Source organism: Megascapheus bottae, chromosome 10, assembly GCF_031878675.1.
Source record: "Megascapheus bottae isolate mThoBot1 chromosome 10, mThoBot2.hap1, whole genome shotgun sequence".
Taxonomy (NCBI): domain Eukaryota; kingdom Metazoa; phylum Chordata; class Mammalia; order Rodentia; family Geomyidae; genus Megascapheus; species Megascapheus bottae.
In genome coordinates this window covers 18573229-18595788 of record NC_143518.1, presented here as the reverse complement: position 1 = coordinate 18595788, position 22560 = coordinate 18573229, and the positions used below count along the sequence as shown (strand labels likewise).

Below are 22560 nucleotides of genomic sequence, written 5' to 3'. Positions count from 1 at the left end.
TTTTAGGAAAATTTGCAACCATTTAACATACTGTAGCTGAAACTATGTAAAAAATGTGTTAATTCTCATTATTCTAATAATACCTCCACTTTGCTTTATTTGTTTGTTTAGATATGGTCTCACTATGGAGGCCAAGCTAGTTTCAAATTCAGGATCCATTTGTCTCAGTTTCCTAAATTCCAAAATGCTAGATTACAGGAACAAGCTACCAGATCCTGCTTTCTTTTCGATTGTAATAAGCACATCATAGTTTTCTATGCTGCAATTTAGTTAACCCTTCTTTCATCTGGGTTGCATAATGGAAGCATTGACATTAAAGAAATGGCAAATGCTATCAGTTCAGGTCCTTCTCCACTATAAAAGGAAACCATCTGGCCATGAGAATGCATTTTCTCCCTTACTACATCTTTGCCTTACGTTGATATTTATTATAGCAATCAATTTAATTTATATCTGTAATTCAGTAAAGAATTAAAAAATAGCGCCAGGACCATAGCCTAATGGTAGAGTGCTCGCCTAGCATACTCGAAGCCCTAGGTTCAATTCCTCAGTACCACATACACAGAAAAAGCCAGAAGTAGTGCTGCAGCTTAAGTGGCAGAGCACTAGCCTTGAGCAAAAAAAAAAAAAGTGTCCAAGAACAATGCCCAGGCCCTGAGTTCAAGCCTCAGGACTGGCAAGGAAAAAAAAAATAACGAGCATCAACATTTAAGGTAATAAGACTCTAGACTTGGGAGATTTTTATTATGGAACAAAGAAATTATGGAAATCAAATCTTGTTTTAGACTTTTAAGTGAAATTTGGAAAAATAAGGTATTGTGTCTATTTTAGACATTAGGACACTAAGGAAATTAACTTGTCACAGATCAGCAAAACAGTTACACTCTTTGACTCAGTAATTCTAGTTCTAAGAAACTATCCAACAACTCAACAGCAAATCCAGAATATAAATTAACTGAGATGGCCATTACAATAATTAGAAGTAGCAAGCACATGTTGAAAGTGAGAGAAAGTAAGTTGCAATACAGTCACTTGATGGTAATGTAGTTATTCAAGAAGAGTCTACGAGCTATGGCAGTAGACCTTTCCTGAGAATGCTTGCTCTCATAACCCCCTGGCTTGTATGATTCAGGGGAGAAACAAGAAAAATGTGAAGGTGGTGCTGTTTAACAGGGTGTTGCCAAAAGACTTGCCTGGGGTGTGATTCCGCACCAGAAGTTGGAGTATAAGCCCCGGGACTCCAGCATGGGGGCCACAATGGTTTTGTTTTCTGCAATCATTAGATTGAGGGTCTGTGGATTAGTCAGGAAATTGTCGACATCTATGAACTAGGAAAAGAAAGGGATAACAACATGAGCTGGAAAGGCCCTTTGCAGTAGTTCCAGAGCAACTCAAGCACATCAGATCTAAAGAACCATACTTCTCTATGCTTCTTAATGGGACTCATACATGTATCTGATCTAATCTGCAGAAATCCAGCTCTACATAAGGCACCCACGAACTACTGTTCATATTGGACATAGATTCAACCAGGATCTTGGCTTCAATATAAAATCCTTAACCAATAAAACATCCCAAGCCCTTAAAATTATGTTTATAAAAAAACACAACATTGTCAGGGCCAGGAGTTTGGCCTAGGGTTACAGCATTTGCCTACCATGCACCAAGACCCCCGGTTCAATTCCACACTACCACATACATAGAAAAAGCCAGAAGTGGTGCTGTGGCTCAAGTGGTAGAGCTCTAGCCTTGAGAAAGCTGAAGGACAGAAATCAGGCCCTGAGTTCAAGCCCCAGGACTAGCAACAAAACAAAATTGTCCATTTTTGTACCAATGGGCCAGTCTCTTTAGATTTTCTGTAGGTGCCAAGATGGACCAGAAAAGATTATTTCATTCTATTTCAATGTTATCAATAGAATTTTTGCTTAAAGTACATTATATAAACCCTTGCGGACCAAGAAGAATTTCTTAGAAGTCCATTTTAACACCAACAGAGGTAGTGTAACACAAGTAGTTTACATATAAGAAAGAAAAGTAAGCTAGGAGCAGTGGTTCATGCCTGTAATCCTAGCTACTCAGAAGGCTAAGATCTGAGGATCAAGGTTCAAAGCCAGCCTAGGCACAAACGGATCTGAGACTCTTATCTCCAATTAACTTCTAGAAAATGGGAAGTGGGGCTTGGCTCAAGGGTAGGGTGGTAGCCTTGAGCTGAAGAGCTCAGGAACAGTGCCCAGGCCCAGAGTTCAAGCTCTATGACCCACAAAAACAAAGAGAAAGAAAGAAAGAAAGAAAGAAAGAAAGAAAGAAAGAAAGAAAGAAAGAAAGAAAGAAAGAAAGAAAGAAAGAAAGAGAGAAAGAAAGAGAGAAAGAAAGAGAGAAAAGAAAGAGTTGTACACTTAAAATGACTAAAATGATAGATTTTTATGTTGTGTATTTTTAATTTGACCATGTTTTGAAAGGTATAAGTATTCATTTTATGAAAAATCTTGTAGTTTGCCACTTGTGTATTTCAACAGCAAGTTGCCATATACAATTTTGTATTATCAGCGAATTCCTAGGAAATAATTTGTGTTGAAAGTGTGTGTTTTGGAGTAGCTGTGGAGGGATGTAGATCAAAAGTATTTGTTCTCTTTAGGAATCTAGTGACAGCAGATGTTTATAAGTACGGTCTCATTTCTAGGGTTATACTGGAAAAGTTTTGCTCAAAGAAGCTGGGAGGAGGGTAGGGAGGCAGTGTCCAGGAAAGGGTACTGTAACTCTTCAGGCTTCCTTACAAATCTGCCTTTCTTTCCAGTTGAGATAATTCACTTAGATGAATGGATTTCTAATCAGTGCAGTGGTGTGGGCTTGTTTGTTTTTGTGGATCTCTCCTTAAGATGTGAGGAAAGCGATGGGACTTTTGTGGAGAGAAGATCTTCCTGACTCAAGTGTTTCTTATTGCTGTTACATGAAAGAGACCAGATAGTTCAGGAGATTTTTGGCTCACCCACTGACTGGAAGAGCAGCAGGAGAAGGTATGAGCTGAAGTGTAAGCACTGAAACCTTGAGGACCAAGAGTTTCCTTATTGCCTTTAGTAGAGAAGGTGAGGCTTAAGCTGTGTCAATTGTTTCCAGGATACTAGCTCTTGGACAACTGATTTGAACACATTTTAGACAAGCGTTGTCAAGAAATGAAGAATTTTTTTTTTTTTTTTTTTTACCAGAATGTAGTCTGACCATTTTTCCCTCGCAGTTCTAAGGGCTGCCTGTCGTAGTTTCATGACGTGGGCAAACCGAGAGCTTGGCCAGTGCTTTGGTCCAATTTCCTCAGGATAAGACCTAAAAGAATAATAATAATAATAGCTTGTAGTTACTGAGTGCTTACATGTAGCAACTTGTTCATATAAATATTTATATGTGCTTACTCATTCCTCCAGCATCCTCTCTATATTATAGACTTGGAAACAGAATCAATGAGAGATTAAGACACTTTCTGCTTACTAAGAAAAGTCTTCGTAAGAAATATTGCAGTGGATTTATTTTATTCTTCCGATTTCTCAGGCTGACCTCAAACTCCTATGGCCAAGCAGTCTTTCTGCTTGAATCTCCTTAGCCACAGGGATTACTAACAAGAGCCACCATTCCTGGCTTCCCTTCAGTGCGTTCTAACAAGACCCCTGTGTGGTAGGCCTACTGTTCATCCCACTTCACAGATGAAAATATCAGTATAGAGGAGTAATGTCTTTTGCCCAGTGCTACAGTTAATCAGGAGTACAATCAGAATTCAAATCAGGCAGACTGGGCCCCAAACTTATGGGGTTTTTTATGTATATGTAGTCATTAAATAAGTCCCCAAGGAAGTCAAAGCTTTAGCTTATGTGGTCGAATCCTGGCAAATGAATGCACAGAGCCTAACCTATTGATGCATCTCCGGTAGAGTGAAACCATGGAGCAGACATTAAATGTTCTCAGGATTTCTAATACCACCCACAAATCATAAAAAAAAGGGACTCACTGCACCTTTCAGAATCTCTGAAAGCTCTCAGCTACTGGGGACATCAATGCTGTGCGGGTGGTAAATAAATTTAGTGATTGTTTCCGCACAAAAGCCACAAGACTGTAACTGTACAAAAGAAACAGTTAATAAAACTATGCATAGAACAGGAATTCTCTGGAATGTCTTTCCCAATTGTATTTCGATGGAAACCAGTGGAACTCTTATTTTTCTGGGCCAAAAGCAATGCTTTTCACGTGGATACTTTTCACATTGATGGTGTATCACACATGTAAAAAAAATTGGCTACAGCAAACATTACCAAAGTAGGTATACAAATTCTTCCTGTGCAATTTAAAAATTGTCCAAATTCCATTATAAAAATGAGTCTAGAAGACTTGAAAATCATTTGTAGTGTTAGATTTTACTTAAGATACAGACCAAATGCTTTCAACATATGTATATAGAACAAGGAAGGAAAAACAAGAAGGAAGGAGTGAGGGAGGGAGGAAGAGTATAATAAGAGAGCGGAATTTGTTATTATTAGTATACAAATTCAGCTTCCAATAAATAATTTGTTCTGGGTAGAAAATCAAGTTAATTTCTTCATTCTGCTACAATTCCTTAGGAATGAATTGAAGTAGCCTTGGGACTCACTAATAAATGTATTTAAAACTTACTGTTTATTTTTTATATTATTCACTCTTTTTTATCCAGCAAATCTTAATTCGGTGCCTTCCATGAAAGTAACATTGAATCTGGGAATGCAAAGTGTTTGTCTGCTTTAGTGCCTGCTCCATGACCTTACAATTTATTTAGAAAAATTACATAATTAAGAAGTGTATTGTGTCAAGAAAAATATGGTATAGAAAATAAGCAATTCAGAGCCAGGAGCATGGTCTAGTGGTAATGTGCTCGCCTAGCATGCACAAAGCCCTGCGTTTGATTTCCTAGAACCCCATACACAGAAAAAACTAGAAGTGGTACTGTGGCTCAAGTGGCCGAGTGCTAGCCTTAAGCAAAAAGTGTCCAAGGACAGTGCCCAGGCCCTGAGTTCAAGCCTTAGGACTCAAAAAAAAAAAAAAGAAAAGCCATTGAACTGCTGAAAGGTAGATCTCTGTTACTGGAATGATGGCAGATGTCCTTCTGCACCATCTAAAGTTTGGGGTAGGATTTGGTTACAAAGAAGAAAAGGTACTACCAGGACATGTATAAGCCATATTTGACTATTGAAAATAAATGTTCAGAAGAGAGCAGGAAGCTCAGGAAATTTGGGAGAGTTTTAAATATAGAGCCCTTAAAATATAAATCTCAGGTATGTGAATTTTGTTCTGTAGATACTCTAGATCCACTGAAGTCTTTGTAAGAAAGAAGTGAAACTACTTCTGTGTTTTAGGAAGATTGTTTGACAGTGTGGTCTTGAGATGGCTAATTTTGATTGTCAACTTGATAGGGTTGAGTGATGATGCTTAAGAGGTGAGTTACAGCATACATCTGAGTGTTTCTATGAGGGCATTCCCAGGGACGATGAACAATGGAGGGGGAAAGACTTGCCTCAAAAGTAGGCAGATTGGGGAGCCAGATGGAACAGACACGGAAGGAGAAGGCCAGCCAGTGAACATAAGCTCCAGTCTTCAGACAGGGTACATCCATCATTGTTGCCATCCGTGAACACCAGACTCCAGACTCCATCAACCTTTTAGTAGGATCTCACCTGAGTGACTCTCCGGGGAGCTTCCAGGCTATCTACCTCACATTGGTGGCAGGGATACACCGGTGATTCCTCCAGGGACCATGCTTCAGCTTCTTGAGCTGAGTGGCTCCTGGATTCAATGGCTTTCCAACAACCAGACAGCCATTATTGAGTTATCCAGCCTCCAACTGTATAGGCCAATCTAGCAAATCACTCCATATTTTATCTCTCTCATCTATCTATCTATCTATCTATCTATCTATCTATCTGTCTATCTGATACATCATATTATGTTATACACATTAATCATATTATTGAGTTAATGTAAATGTATATATATGCATATGTATATTACATACTAAATGTACTTATAAATTGCAGTGAAATATATTACATAGTCACATAGACAATTAATATAATTCCTTAGAAAGACAAAGTCAAAGCCCAATAAGATAAGCACCAAGAAATAAGAACTTGTGAGAGGGGATGGAGCCAATGAGAGAGAGGTCGCTGAATGAAAGGGAAAAGGTAGGAAGAATGCAGGCAAGAATTCATTTCATATACTACAAAAGTAAGGTAAGGGGTGGAGAGACGGGGGTGAGAATGTTGAAAGGGGTGACATTGACCAAGATACATTGTATGAATGAACTGCTTTGTTAAATGGAAACGCCATTGTAAACTATAGATAGTAAAATCTAATAACATGTGTGTGTTTGTGTGCACACACGCGTGCACGTGCTTGTGGGCACACGTGTATATTTGTTCTGTTCCTTTAGAGAAAACCTTGACTAATACAGGTAGGGTGACTTGGAGATAGAAGTGACTAAGAAATTACTATACTTAAGATTGGAAATAACCTGCCGAGCACCCGTGGCTCGCACCTGTTATTCTAGCTACTCAGGTGGCTGCGATCTGAGGATTGTGGTTCAGAGCCAGCATAAGCAAGAAAGTCCGTGAGACTCTTATCTCCAATTAATCATCAAAAATCTGGAAATGGAACTGTGGTTCGAATAGTAGAGCACTAGCCTTAAGCACAAAAACTCAGGGCCAACACCCAGACCCCGAGTTCAATCAAGCTCTAGGACTGGATTGACCACACACACACACACACACACACACACACACACACACACACACACACGCACACCCTGCAAATAATCTAAATATCCATCAATAGAATACTGACTGAATAAATTTGGCAAATCTCTCTATCAGATACTATGAAGTTTCAAACCTGAAGAAGCTTACAGATACATAAAAGGTTGAACTTGGTTGGCAATTACAGAAATAAAGGGAATGGAGGAACAGCAAGGCTCTCTGGCAAGCAGAAATATCAGGTGTCTTTGGAGTCATGGGTGCCCTTGAGATTGGAGATGGGCTGAATGGAAACCTGGTAAAGAAGGAAAGATAAATGGTGACTTCATGAAACTTGCTCTTGTTACTCACTCTGGCTCGTCCATCGGCCTCCACTCCACATAGTGATAAAGTCTCTGCACGTTCTTCAGCCATTCCCTGAGTATTTCAGTGGTGTTATCCACATTGTGATCAGTGGCTGCCCTACATTAGAAAAAGTGCAATATAGTTTCATTATGTCATCCAAAGGAAAAGCGGAAAGCCAAAAGACCCTAGAATAAATACAGGAGACAGGCCAGTATGGAGGTTGGGTGGTGGGGGATTGTACATGTGAAAATAATTTCCTCATGGTCCAGAGCAGACTATGCATTTCTGAAGTGTGAGATGGGGCATCCTAGCATGTTTGTATTAGGAGAGCCTATTCAGAGCTCAGTCTACTATAGGATCCATAAGGGGTGTCTTATTCTAGAAACATGTGACACAACTTAAGTAAAAATGAATTAAGCTAGAGCCAGTTAATGAGTCCCCTTGGAAATTGTGTTACTTGCTTTGGTTTCTTGTATCTAATACATAAATGTTACCTCTCAAACCTCACTGACAATTACTCTCTAGCAAAGATTCAATTTTATTTTCATTTAGCATCAATGTTCAGGGCATACCAGCGTATCTATCCAATGCTTCTTTAATCATGTATGTAAAAGGAGAGGCCACAATTATAATTCCAGTATAAAAGTAGAAATCTAAGTTGTCCTCACTCATCTATTTTGAATTTATCTTTCCATCACGCATGGGAAATAAAATGACTTCACAAGTTTTCAAATGATGTATACAATACTTGTCTGTCTTGAAAGTGCAGCAAATAGACCCACAATAAAGTGGCTTAACTCACTTGCATAGCCCAAAATATTCTCAAATTATGTCACAAACTAAAGCCCAACTTCATACCACATGTGAGACTTGCAGCAGCTGACCTGTCCATATTCAACACTAAATAAAACTAAACAAGAAAAGAAGAAAAATGGAGGGAGGGAAGAAGAAGGGAAGGACACAAAACAGTCATAGGACAAGAAAGGTTCCTAACACCCCTATAAAAGTAGCAAAAATTTTATATCTATGTCAATTCAGCTGTACTTTTGGGGGGGAGTACTGGTATTATCTTTAGTGGGGTCCCCTTAGAAGAGGGTTTTGAGAAGACCAAAAGACAGAATATTTCCTCCGTGTGTGGCAATATTAACAAAGAAGATTTTGTTAAACCTTGTCCACAATGGCCTTCTTGTCCTTCACTTGAGCTTTTGCTCAAAAGAAATTAAAATCTTCTGGAGAGAGAATCTTCAGGAATGTTTACAAGAAAACAGTGTAAAGCATAGTGGACCTCTATTTTTTGATAGGAAGGAATTTATGTGAAACATAAAGCAACTTGAAATCATGTGACTTAAGACATAAGGCATAGCAAAATGGGGAATGGGGATGTGTGTCTAATAACAGAAACTCTTATTCTGTGAGCTAGCCATCTGAATGGAAGCCAATATTATTAAAAACATTATTCAAAAACTTAGAGGCCAACTTTGATCTGCTTTTGAGTCTCTTCTTGGAGCTGGATTTGAACCAGCTCCTTTTTTCACATGATCTGGAAAGGAGCACCACAGGCCCCTCCCTTCCACTACCTGCACAGTGCTAGAGGTGGTGCTGAGCTAACGCTGTTCGAGGATCCACGAGTTCTCCTTAGGATAAAGACAGAGTTGAGGGGAATATGAACAACTTGGTAAAGGAGGAAAGGGTCAAGAAAGCAATGTGGAAGAACTGGAGGTTGGCCAAGAAGTATAGCTAATCACAAACATGGAGTCACAGGGATGTTAGTGTATTATGGTAATGTATGTATGTCCACATTATTATTATTATTATTATTATTATTATTATTATTATTATGTGTATGTGTTACTGTGGACATGAACATAAAGCCACTAATACTTGACATAGTGGATAGCCAGAAGAGTATCAGATCATCAAACTTCTGATCTTATGAAGAAAGAATGTATAGAGCAGTCCTTAAAGCAGAGAGTTAGTGTGAAGGCCTGTTATTCTTCACACAAAATACCATGAATAAAGCTGGGCACGATGGCTCATGCCTGTAATTCTAGCTACTTAGGAGGCTGAGATCTGAGGATCAAGGTTCATAGCCAGCCTGGGCACTAAAGACCATGAGTCTCTTTAGTTAACCACTAGAAAATCAGAAGCAGCACTGTGGCTCAAGGGATAGGGTGGTAGCCTTGAGCTGAAGAGCTCAGGGACAACTCCCAGGCCTAGAGTCCAAGCCCCATGACCGACAAAAAAATAATAATGAATAAGAGTAAGCTTAAGCAAAAAAAAAATCTTGATCTCAATGATCCTCAAAGGTTTTTAGATCTCTATATGACTTCTAAATTATTTATGAGTGAAATTTATTACTCTATTAAGGTTGTTTCTTCATTATTCAGGTTTGAAATGCTTTGCCTCCCCACACATTGATGCATTTCCAAAAGGATTCCTTTTCCTTTTGAAAAAAGTGGTCTTATCATTTATGAACTGTATTTTCCTAGTGTACAAATTAAACATCTTCCAAATCTTCCTGAGCATCCCTCATTGACAAACATCCATAGAGACCCCTGTCTACTTAAAAACTAGAAACAGATTTAATAAGTTAGAAAATTCCCTATGCATTTTCTTCTCTGTATTAAGATTGTCTTTGTTCTCAGACTTCCCTGGAAATGAGCAAATCTTCCAGCTGCTGTTGGGAGAGATGCTTCCCAACTGATCTTTGATATACAGAGCCAAGTTCCGCAAAGCTCAGTCCCAGAGTAATAAGAGGGGTGCTGGACCATCCCTGTCTACAAGGAAGCCATGAATCTCCCACTTGAAACCCCTTCGCTCCCCTGGCCACAAATAAACACGCAGAAATCCCAGCACTTACTTCCAACTGGTGTATTTCAAGCCTATTTATTTATTTATTTATTTATTTATTTATTTTTGCCAGTCGTGGAGCCTTGAACTCAGGGCCTGATCACTGTCCTTGGACTTTTCTCAAGGCTCAACCACTTGAGCCATAGCACCATTTCCAGCTTTTTTCTATGTATGTGGTACCCGAGCCTTTGTGCATGCTAGGCAAGCACTCTACCCTTAGAATTTTTTGAAGCGTTTTTATTTGACTATGTAATAATGAAAGCTAGCAAGCCCTGGGTGGATCAGAGGGCTGGAGGGAGAGATGCTACGGGCCCGGATGCAGGCTCCCTGGAGGAAACAGGAAGCTGTGCTCATGGTTATATTTTCAGAAGCATGCACAGCAGAGCAGCAGCAAGGTGCTTGCTTACTGTAAGACTCCAGAGCAACTGGACACAAAACTCTCAACTGGATAGAAAGCAAACTCTTTCAAAGTGGGAACCTCCCTAGGAGGAAGATGAGGCATTTGAGGGTTTCAACCTGAAAGGGTCATGCAGTACCAGCAGAGATGGAGCACTGCCTTGGGTGGGCTATCTTTCTATCGGTCAGTCTGGGAAAGGCACCTCAGGAGAAGTGTGGCTTCCAGGTGTTGTCAGGAAAGCCAGGTATGTGATCAGACAGGTATGCATCTACCACATGATTTGAAGGCCCTCCCTAATCAAAGTAGAAAACTGTTCTCTGAAAGCCCAGTGGCTCTCTGGTCCAAATGTGTAGTAGCTCTATCCTGATTCTTTCGTTGAAATTTAATTGCCAATGGGATAGGATGAAAAGATGGACACTTTAGGAGGTTTAAGATCAGTTATTAGGGCAAAGTGACTTTTTAAAGGAAGATGAAGTGGGAAGGGAGCATCCCTTAGCCTGTGGACTCCTTCTGCCCTATGAGGAATGAGGTGACAAGGTATCACTTATGGAGCAATAATCAGACATCAGATGTCTGTAGACATAATCAGATGTACATAGACATACATATGTAGACATACATGGACATGTGTATGTAGGCATACACAATGTATGTAGACATACATTAACATAATGCACTAACAATGATTTCTCTATACCTCTTAGCAAGACCAAGACCTTCCAGCCTCTAAGCATCTCCCTCTTCCACTTTTAGGGGAGCTGTAAACTTGACATGGATTCATTGTTTATGGTCATCAGTCCCTGCTCACCTTCTTTGGAGCTAGAATTCAAGTGGGAAGAATCAGGTGCAATATCCCGGTGGCCTCAGAAGGACATGGGGTCCATATCCCCCTTTAGAGCTGCCTGTTCACCCCCTCTCTCTGATCCTGCTTCTACTTTCTGTTTCCTTTTTCCCCCTCCTCTGTAGCTGTGCTAGTCAGCCAAAATTCATAAACTTTGGCTTCAAAATCTAACTAGGACAAAGGTAAACACAAACAGAAACGTGATCAATAGCATGTGCAGGGATCTCATTGGCTGGTGAACTTCTTGGGTTAACAGTTGCTTGGATGTTGCTAGGTGGAGGAAAGCGCTCATGGAACAGACTCACCCATAAAGAAATGTGTCTGGTGGATGACCCAGCTCCACCAACCATCGTAAGCCAAAGAAACTCAAAATTTATCTAGCAATGACTAAAAACACTGACATTTCCCCTTGTTCCAGAAAGTCAGTCTTTATTCCCAAGTCTTAGCTCTTAAGCTGACAGGCAACTTGAAATAATTAGAATTGACTCAATTTTTTTCCACAAGTCCTAAATGAGGGTTTTAAGGCTAAACTCTCCATGGAACCATAGTGAAGATCCAGCCTGGATTTCTAAACAGGTGGATTCTGGATATCCTGGTTATAGTATTCCTGATCACTTCCAGTGGCACTGAACCTGAGGAAAATGTTGTTGGTTTCCCCACCACTCCAGGAAGCCTCAGTCTCTCTGGCAACACAGAACAACAGGATTGCAATTGTGGGGGGCAAGAGGACTGGTGTTTTGTCTCTTCAGAACTTGTAAAATCTGTTCTCCAGAAGCTCAAGTGAATGATGATGGAATGATAAACAAAGTTATTCACTGCCTAGACAATTCTTACCATGATGAACAAGTTGGCAAAAACTGAATTTTCCAATTCAAGACTTCAAACACAGAAGGATCTTCTTAAACTCCTCTTATTTTCATCCAACAAAGAAGATTCATTGGTGAAGAAAAGAACTCCGCCAAAAAACAAAGCTTCTCTTTTGGAAGCAGCCAGTGAAATTCATTTTTAAGAAAGGCCCTGTCATCAAGCCCCTACCATCTCTCTTGTCTACTCTCAGCAAGAACCACCCCCTACCCCGCCCCGACAGCAAGTCCACCAAGATGAGGTAGACATGGGGCAATACAGGTAGGTTGAGCCTTGCTCTTAGGTACTAGATGGACTTCCAGAGATCTAGAGTCCCTGCTAGTAGGACAGTACATGCAGATATTGTTAAGGATATGGATTAGGGAGCCTTCCAACCAATGTTGTTCCCAACCAAAGCATTTTCTTACTTCCTCCTAAGTGAATCCATTGCAATTCTTCTTAACAAACTAACCAAAAAATGCACTTTGCATGAATACTTGTTCATATTTTCTTAATCTCCTGCTCATCCCAGAACCAGTCATGAACTCATCACTCCTGGAGCCTGAGCAAGTGTGATATGAAAAGACATATTGACTTCTAGAAATTCATGCAACCAATCAATCCATTTTATTATAAAAGAATAGGAATTGCTCCTAATGATAAAATGTTCTGCTTGACAGTGACTTTTCAACTGAGCCCAGTATCATTGAAAGGAAGAGAAGAGATGAACTTAGTTAAGCATATTATAAGTGGTCCATATCTTGCTATTTTGGATCTGATTTCTACTTTTCTTCTCCATGTTAGAAACTTGTCCATTTTTTTCTTAATCATGTACTATCCGATTTAGCATTAGCGAAATTAGATAATCTTTTTCTTTCTTCTTTTTGGATTTTTCCTCCATTCGTTCCGAAACTCAATCTAGCTTCCTTATCACAAATGGAATTGGATGCCTAGAAAACACTTGTTGGAATGGAAGATGCACAAAGGACTTATATAATCATCCCAGAATGAAGGGATTGATGTTTCAGCAGGATACCAAACAAGGAAAATGGGAAGCTTCATTAAATTCCCAGAAACTCTAGGGACTTAGGCTTGCTTCTTCTTAAGTCCTCTGGAATCAAAACTATTAGAATTCTATGAAAATAGCAGCAACAGTGTCAAACACAAACAAATCTGTTTCTCATTTGTCTGTATCTCTTCCTCCTGTTTTTCTTTTCCATTGTTTATTGTTTACTCTTTTTCCCACCCATTTCACCCACTCATCATCTTCCCTTTTCTCTTCCTTGCTGGCCTTTTGAATTCATTCAATTAAGTTCTTTGTTAAATACGTGTGCTTGGCAGATACTGAGTTGCTCATGATTTTTGCCTCTCTGCTGAAGAACTGAAGGAGTGGTAGTAATAAGAAGTCACAACAAGGCCTAGGAGCCTAAACATTTTTCTTCCCCAAAGACCTCAGGCTGAACTTGCGGTGCTATACACTTGTTCCCAGACTCACTGGATCTATTCCTTTCTTTATTACCAGACTCTTCCCTGCAGAGACAGTGTCTCAGTCCCTAAGTCTACTCCCCAAGACTATATGTTTGAAGAATAAATGAGTGGGAGGGAGGTTTCCAGGGGCTTCTTCCTCCATGCAATCAAATACCTACAAAACACAGCCTGGGCAGGAATTAACTCAGAAAGATCATTTCTGTTTGAAAAAGACATTCCTATACCCCAACTGATGGTTAGTATGTGAGAATATCCACAAACAGTAGACTGTCAAATTGTTTCAGGTGAAGCCAAGATTTAAGGAAACAAGTCTGTTACCTATAAGAAATTTTAGGTGAAATTCCATGAGAATCTTCCAACTTGGCATCATACTTCTGAAAAACGTGCACCCAACACAAAGCCCCATTGTTTCAGGGCTTAATAGTTAAGGCTTGTCTGTCTCCATATGCTCAGAGCACATTGTTTACTAATTAAATATTTCAATTATGGCTGGGAGGATAGCAAAAATATCACTTTTCTATTTTCATAAACACAGAAAGAATTTTCAATGAAAGAGAAAAGACAAACACAAATACAGCAAAGCCCTAAGAGCAGGAGAATTAAAAAAAAGAATTCTGCAAACACCAGTGAATATTAAGTGTTCACCATTACACCTATGATGTATACCTATGTACACCAACTTTCCTTGAACAAAAGTTAAGACATAGTCACTGCTGCAAATATTTTGTGATGAACAGTTATACCGAGATGTCATCCACATTCCTAACATTTGCCTTTTGAAGAATACATTTTAGTGATTTTCAGAATAGTTATAGAGTTATGCAACCACCACCACTACCTAATCATAAAACAGTCATCACCTCCAAAAGAAACCCTAAACTTATCAGTCACTTACTATTTCCTCATCTCTTTAGCCCTTAGTACCCACAATTCTGCTCAGAATGTTTTGTGCAAATCCAAATGTACAACCCTGGCCTTTGTGTCTAAATTCTTTCACTTTGCATAGTGTTTTCAATCTCTTCCATGTTAAAGAATATATAAGTCCTTCATGACTTTTTCTGGCCAAACAAAATTCTATTGAATAGTTATATCTCATTTTGTTAATATGTTCATCTGTTAAAGGGCATTCAAATGTTCTTGTTTGTCAGTAACTAAGAATAATACTATGTTTGTACAACTATTTAAAGGTAATTTAAAAAATGACATTCACATACAAGCTTTTTGTAGATGAATTTTCAGTTCTTTTGAGTGTGACGTCTCCAAATTTAAATGTTATAGAAAGAAAGGAAATACACAATTGCCCATTATGGAAATCCTACTATATTCCAGGTACTAAGTTTGACAATACTAATCCTAATAATAATTCTTAGGTGGATATTAGCTTTCAAATGAGTTTCAAATGAGGTTTCAGAGACTTACTATATGAATGCTTGCAGTTTTGTTTTGTTTGCCATGTACTTTGCCCATTGTTTGTGTCTTTCATAACATCTGACTGCCTCCTGCTTTTATTACAATGTTGCACAAGGAACCCCCTTCCTCATGTTATGGAAAGCTCAATTTTCTGTCACACGAACAGATACCAGGTCTCAGGACCTCCAAGGGCCACTGTGAGCATGGAGAAGGGTCAGGTCTCTGTGGAGGAGCTGGCAGGGAAGGTAGGACAGGACATGGTGATGAAACCTTGAGGGCACGCCAGCACTGCCTAATGGTGAGCCTGGGTAAATGCCACCAGTGTAAACAGTCGGCCCTAGGGCCTAGCTGAGCAATGTTATGGCAAAACACAGAGCCTATGAAACATGAGGTCATGGTGAACTAGAGCCAGGGTGACCACAGAGAAAGTCACAGCCCACGGGCTGGGCTTGCACTATGAAGCAATCGGCAGGAAGGCCTCATGGCCACAGCTGCTGCTCCGTGTGAACTACAGACAACCTGGAGGGGAGAGGCCCCTGGGATGGAAGATCAGGAGGAAGCAGAGCACTTAAAAATACCAGCAAAGATTTTAGTTACCCATCTTGAAACTACTTGGTGCAATTAGTTCTAAAATCTAACAAGATTATATAACCTAAGAAGATTATATAACTTAACAAGATTACATAATTCAAGAGGAATTATTAAATAAGCTCTTTTTTTGTGTATATGGTAGGGTTTTGAACTCAGGGCCATTCTTGTTAAGCAATTGCTTTACCACTTAACTCATGCCCATAGCTCTTTCTGCTTTAGTTACACATGAATTTAAAAGGTGAAGAAATCAGAATTACTGTAGTTACCATTAAGAAGAATAAAAATAGACATGCCAATTGAAACAGAAAAACAGGACAATAAAGTCTGCAAAATATTTCAATATCATCTCTCTTATTCTCCCCTGTAACTGAGTCTTGTCTATCTAGTGTAAAAGAATAAACAGGGAGCTCCATGACAGCACCAACACTGGTGGCTCGTGCCTGTAAGCCCAGATACTCAGAATACTTAGCATGCTCTTATGACTAAGTGGATAAGTAAGTGCTCAAATAAATCAATGAGAAAATGAAAACCTTATTAATGTTTTAATCAAAGAAAGTAATGAATCTATAACAAAAGGTCATAGACCTGTATAAAGCATTTTGATTTTTTTAAAGCTATGCCTACAAATCATGGGTGCTTTCCTACTGAAAAAGCTGGGTGAAACAGAAAATGTCCAGTTTGCAAATGGAACTTAAGGCTGTTTTCTTTAGTCATCAGAGCACAGCTGACAACAAACCTCAGGGCAGTCCATCACTTCCCCAAGCCCTGTTTTTCCAGTGACAACTCACTCCAGCAACTCAGGAAGAAGAGGACCATGTTTACCTCACGTCTACTGCTTTGGAAAATTTGAAGTCTGGTTTCCCCAGGTCACCTACTTGCTGGTTTTTTTGTACAGAGGAGCAGACAGACATTAGATACACACACAGATACCTATATGCAAATTGAAGAGTCATAAGAAATATGTCAAGTTTCAAGTTATTTTACTCTTGGTCCTGGTACTGGGGCAAATAGGAGACTATTCAAATGACATTTTCCTCTGACACGCTCATGTCCTGTAGATGTGGGCCATGTTGTGTGTGTTCTTACGAGTGCAGATATACACTTCACAGACATCTACTGGCTTTAGTTCTCACTCCACTCTGCAGAAAAGGAAGCCTGCCAGGAACTGCATTGGAACTCTTGGAACAGCCAACTGAATCTTCCCAACAATGCTACCATGTACTTTTCTTATTACTCCATTAAACAGCAAACTCGTCTCAGAGGTGGGAAAAGTGAGAGCCAGACTTAGGTCAGACAGCGGGGCCTAGAGGATATTTTTTTTTATTACCTTCAACCACTGCTCTGACTCTTATTTTGAATGTAGACTTGGGAGTGAAGTTGAAAACAGAAGGAAGTACTTTTAAAGATGTAGAGGATTCGTCGTAATTTTGTCTTTACAGTGCTAGAAATATCTGAAGGATTTATGTCACCAATCAAACTGCTGTCACCACAGCCCAATAGGCCATTGGCCATCTTCACATTTCAGGAATAAACATACTCAAACAAGTAGTCAAAACTTTGAAGGATGTCTTAAAGAGCCACTAGTGCTTCATGGTTTCTCAGATTTTCTGTTGTCCTGGTCATCAACTTCCCAAATAAGTGGAAGTTTCTTTGCCTTTGAGATGAGGGGTGAAGTGAGCATTATTAGAGAAAGGAGGCACTAACTTTTTGAAAGCCTGAACCAGAGTAGATCTGGCGATTCTGGAATCACCAAGTCCTGGGTTCTAGACTTACAGATCAGAAGGGGTCACCTTCCTGAATGAGTCAAATCCCCTGGATATATGTTCTTTTTGTACCAAATTCCTTCTTTTCTAGTATTTAACAGAGTTGTAATTTATTTCTATAAGAATGAACAATTTACTGATTTTCTTGTGTATAGGCAGTACTGAGGAAGGAATATGGTTCATTGTGCCTGTCCTTACAGCCTGAAGCCCAGATCAACACTGTTCTCAATACCAAGTAAAGTTGCTAAGTATTACTAAATGCAGGAATGCTATTGCCAGCCTTCCATTTCTCTCTAAATAGATAAAATGTGAATATTTTACCAAGAAAAGCAAAACACAATCAGATAAAGATAGTGAAATTATACAGGATTCTAGCTACACATAGTGAGAACAAAAGAGGATACTCTTAGAAGAGAAACACAAAGGTCTAATGCCTACATGCTTCTTTATATTCATATAAAATTATATGTATATATAAAAATGAACTCCAAGATCTGGAAATAAGAGATCTTTCTTTTTCTTTTTCAAATATATTTTTTAATTTTGATGATTCTGTTTTCTTCGTGTATAGTGTATTCATATGCATCTGTATATATATATATATATATACAGATATATACGTATTTGGAAGGGTTGTATGGAGGGCATAGAACTCGAGGGAAAATGGCTGAAATGGTGCAGCAGTGGAGCTCAGTGGACACTGATGAAAGTGAACTATATGATTCATGGATAGAGACAGGAGGGAGCGATTGGGAGAGAGTGAGGAAATAGAAGACACTGTACAAAAGAAAATGTACTTGTTATCTGACTCATGCAATTGTAATCCCTCCATACACCACTTTATAATAACAATAAAGGAAATTTGTATTTTAAAAAGGATGGTGAAAAGTCTTTTGGGACACTTCCTTTTGATCTCATAATCCTTATCTGGTAAGCCTGACTTTCAAACTGTTGAAAGCCTGGGAGAACCAACAATCTGTCCAGGAGGAAATGAGGAATGGGACAGGTTGCTCTGAAGGTAGTACCCAGAAGACACTGGGCGAACAACAGGTTCAATCTTCTGTAGTTCATGATGTTGGTGGATAGGGCAACAGGTGAGTCATTCTCCCCAGCTTTCATTAGGATGTGGCCTTTGAACAGAATTAGAAACCCAGTAAGAGGATTTGGCACTCATAATTGTAAACACAGTCCCGTTCCAGCCAATGAAGGAAGAAGGTAGCCACTGCACTTCCAGTCCAAAAGAGGACTCAGTGGATTCCCCATAGCCAAGCAGTCCAGAAGCAGCTTTTACTGTTCTTCCTTCCCTGACCCAGGTCAGGCCAGGTCTGAGACATGCTGTAGTCTGCAGCTGCCACTACGCTTTTCTGGGAGCCAGTACTGTCGAACATTCAGACATCACTACCCCAGAGTTTCCTGACTACATTTTCAGTCACTTCATAATAGGTAAATTAGCTCTTCTAAGAGGACACTGGTGATTCTTATTTTTCTCCCACATGTTGCTGTATAGAAGGAAATTACATATCATCACCAGAATCAGATTCAAACTCACAGATCCACATTTCTTTAACAGAGGAGCTGAGAGGGACCCAAATTATCACCACAATTATAATTTGTATAAAGAAACAATGAAAGCCCTTTGGAGCAATAGAATTCCCAAGAAGCATGTGGTAAAACAAACAATTTGTATTTCTTATTGAATTCTTACAAATGCTCTTCTATTTTTATCCATGACAAAACAGTGCACAAAGCTCCTAGAGCCTGACTGAAAAAAATCCAAAATCCAAAATGTTCCAAACTCTCAAACTTTTTGCAAAGTTTAGAGACTTTGAATTTATTTGAAGATTAGGCAGGCCCATATGATAAAATTTATGAAATTATTTGAAAATTTGAAAATCTGAACTCTGAAATGCTTCTGATGCTAAGCAGTTCAGGTTAAGGAATTCAATTTATAAGTCACACTTAGTTTAATTAATATGTAAAAGTGCATTTTCAACAGCATGGATGAAGATATTTCCTTGTGGCAAAGTCTCAAGGCCAGTAATAACAAAATACTTGTATAAAATCAAAATCGGATTTCTAAAAACTAGAAAACAAAGTCAAGTATATTAAACTGCACACTATCAAATAGATTGCCTTTTATCCAAGAAGCTGCACGGAAAAGTTACTCCTGGAGTCTTTACAGGAGTAAATTATTTTAGTTACTCTAAATTGCTTCATATTTTTAAGTCTTAGTTTTCTCATTTGTACATGCATTTACTAGAAAAACACAAAATGCAAAAAATCATATCCAGCTCATTAATATACACATATTTTTCCTCTCAAATAAAGTCTCATTAGGTAGCCCAGGCTGGCTTTGAACTTGAGTTCTTGCTGCCTCTGCCTCCAGGGTAATAAGCTTACAAGCATGCAAGCTTCTCAGTTTTGAAAATTCTTGTGAAGTTTCCAAGTGCATAGTAAGAAATTGCACATAAGTATTTCATCAATAAATAAATCCACACTATAAAAGGCATTTGGACCTTATTTAGTGGGAAAATTCTCATTACAAAAGGGAAAAATATTGAATCCCAAATCTATAACGTAACATTCCACTCTTAACCCTGAACCTCAAAGCTCTTGAACTCTGTAGGTTAAGTCAAAAGGCCAAACCCTAAGCTAGCATTGGAAATATTTCACTGGTTTAAGAGTTCAGACTTTTTGTTTCTTGGGGGGAAAAATCATTTTTCTTTATAAGATTCTTCCAAGTGCAGCTTTCAAATGATGATGCTTAAACTCACTAGCTATGCCATTTCATGTTCTAGTTTATCTTACCACCCGATCTTGAGAATTATGATTTATTTCCCTACTTTTACAGAAAGCAAACATTGGACTAGGGACAGGAGCAAAGCCAATTCTTTCATGTCTATCCCAGGCTCCTACCTAGGCCTCTCTCATAGACTGTGAGTCCAGAACTCAGAGTTGAGCTCCTAGACCTGAGAGCAAATAAGATCCATTTGGACTGCAGTGAACTGTCTGGTGATGATCACCACGAGCTGGGAGAGAATAAAATAAAACCTGGACTCCAGATCTGCAAATAAGCTCGTAGACATTTGCATTCCCTCTCATGACTCAGCCATTCTGTATGAAAGGATTCACTGTGTGAGGAGCCCAGGCTGGAAGACAGAAAAGAGAAGCAGCGCTGCGGGCAAGAGAGATCACCCAGCTGCTCCAATCACTGAGCGGAGCAGCTGACCCTAGGCTGTGCTGTATTGTTAGAAAGCAGTTGCTTAGTTAGAGAATAATTATCATGAAGGAAATTCATCTTTGTGTGCATACTACAAACATTACAACATGAAAGAAGAAAGAGGAGGAAGAAAGGGAGAGAGGCAAAAGTAGGTAGATGAGAGACAGCAAATGAGGGGGTGGGGAGAGGGAGAGATAATAGGATCTAATCAGTGTGTTGGGATTCAGAACAAAGCAGTCATATTTGCTAATCGGCTCAGGTGATACTAGTCTGTAACTGCAGTCCTGTTCTCTAGATCAAGACAATGAAAAAGGACTCAGGTCTGAATTTTTTCTATCTTTGGGAAAATTTTTTAACCATTTCTGAGCTTCAGTGTCTCTTTGTGACACTGAAGATCACACACTCACACACACACACACACACACACACACACACACACACACACACGAACTGGTGGTTTATGGGTATCCATTTTACTCTTTTCTTTTTCCCTTAGAGGTAAAATCTGGGATTTTTTTTTTAAAAATTAGGACACATCACCACATAGATAAAAGTAGTCAGTTCCAAAGACCACACCTACGTTATTGTGTAAGTTGAAGATAATGGTACATACGAAGTGCTTTACATGGCTTTTTGAAAACGGCCTGAAAGGTGAGAGAGCTGTGTTCTTTCCTCCTCCTTCACTTCCATATGCCGCCTAGAACTTGAGGAGACAGGAAGCTAAGAGGAGTATTATACAGACATGTCTTATACCTAAGAAATTCAGAATGGACTGGGTACCCAGGGTACCGAAATCATCTACTAGGCCTAGACTTTTTACCACTAAGTTCCTTCATGAGGAATACCCACTTTTGTCATATATGTAACCCATGTTATTCTGAGTTTTTAAATCATACTCAGCCAAAATAATCTTGATGCAAAAGACCAGGATTATATCTACTATTAAAAAAATGTTTTAACCAGAAATCTATTCATAAAATTACACCCTACAAATACAACTGGGTGTGTATATGAAGAGATAAAATAAAATATATTTACTGTATCATTGTTCATGATAGCTAAAGATTGGAAACAAGCTAAATCAATTATAGTGCAGCTGCTTACAATCCAAGAGATTTAAATGAAATATTCTCCAAATGGAGTTGACTATCATTTTGTAGGGGAAAAAAAAAACCCACGACCTAGTGAGTCTTCTAAAAATAGCTGCAACAATGTCTTCCTTATATGTCCTGACTTTGACATTCCTCTTATCAAGAGATGGGGATTGTGGGGTCCGGGAGTTTTGCCTAGTGATAGAGTGCTTGCCTATCCTGCACAAAGACCTGGGTTTGGTTCCTTGGTACCACATACATAGAAAAAGCTGGAAGTGCACCCTGGCTCCAGTGGTAGAGCTCTAGCCTTGAGAAAGCCCAAGGACAGTGTTCAGGTCCTGAATTCAACCCATAGGAGTGGCAGGAGGGGGGGGGAGGGAGAGAGGAGGAGAGGGAGAGAGAGGGAGAGAGAGAGAGAGAGAGAGAGAGAGAGAGAGAGAGAGAGAGAGAGAGAGAGAGAGAGAGAGAGAGAGAGAGAGAGAGAGAGAGAGAGAGAGAAAGAAAGAAAGAAAGAAAGAAAGAAAGAAAGAAAGAAAGAAAGAAAGAAAGAGATGGGGACTATGGTCTCCTCCTCTTCATTGTGGGCTGCAGAAGTGGTGCTGCTTAACTGGCAAGGCTGGGTTCTTGTTCAGATGACTCATGCCCAGCATCTCCAGTCATAAAGTAAGACGCTGTGCACATAACATGGAAAGGTCCCACATGGGTGTTCTGCCCAGCAGTCCTAATCTTGCAGACTGCCCAGTCTAGTTACCAGAATTGGGACTGAGATTTTGGATGGCTCCAGCCTCCAGATTTTTGAGCTAAGAATCCAGCTATGCTGGAGCAGACAAAAAGTAGTCCTGCTGTGCCCTTCATGAATTTTTGATTGTGATAGATTAGTTATCTTCTGATGCTACTATGTTTACAGTGGTTTGCCACTCATCATGCTTTTAACCTTTTCCCTGAAAGACTTTCCACACC

At 39.4% G+C, this 22560-nt stretch overlaps 1 protein-coding gene across 1 annotated transcript in view; it reads right to left on the bottom strand.

Moving 5' to 3' along the window:
• Positions 1-22560, bottom strand: part of Colgalt2 (collagen beta(1-O)galactosyltransferase 2) — an 81357-nt gene that overhangs the window by 27441 nt on the left and 31356 nt on the right. Inside the window, exons 2-4 of the mRNA XM_090340258.1 lie at positions 7113-7223; positions 3201-3318; positions 1194-1328 (exon numbers count right to left, since the gene is read on the bottom strand). Of these exons, the coding sequence (XP_090196384.1) occupies positions 1194-1328; positions 3201-3318; positions 7113-7223 (364 nt within the window). The remainder of the gene's footprint in view (positions 1-1193; positions 1329-3200; positions 3319-7112; positions 7224-22560) is intronic.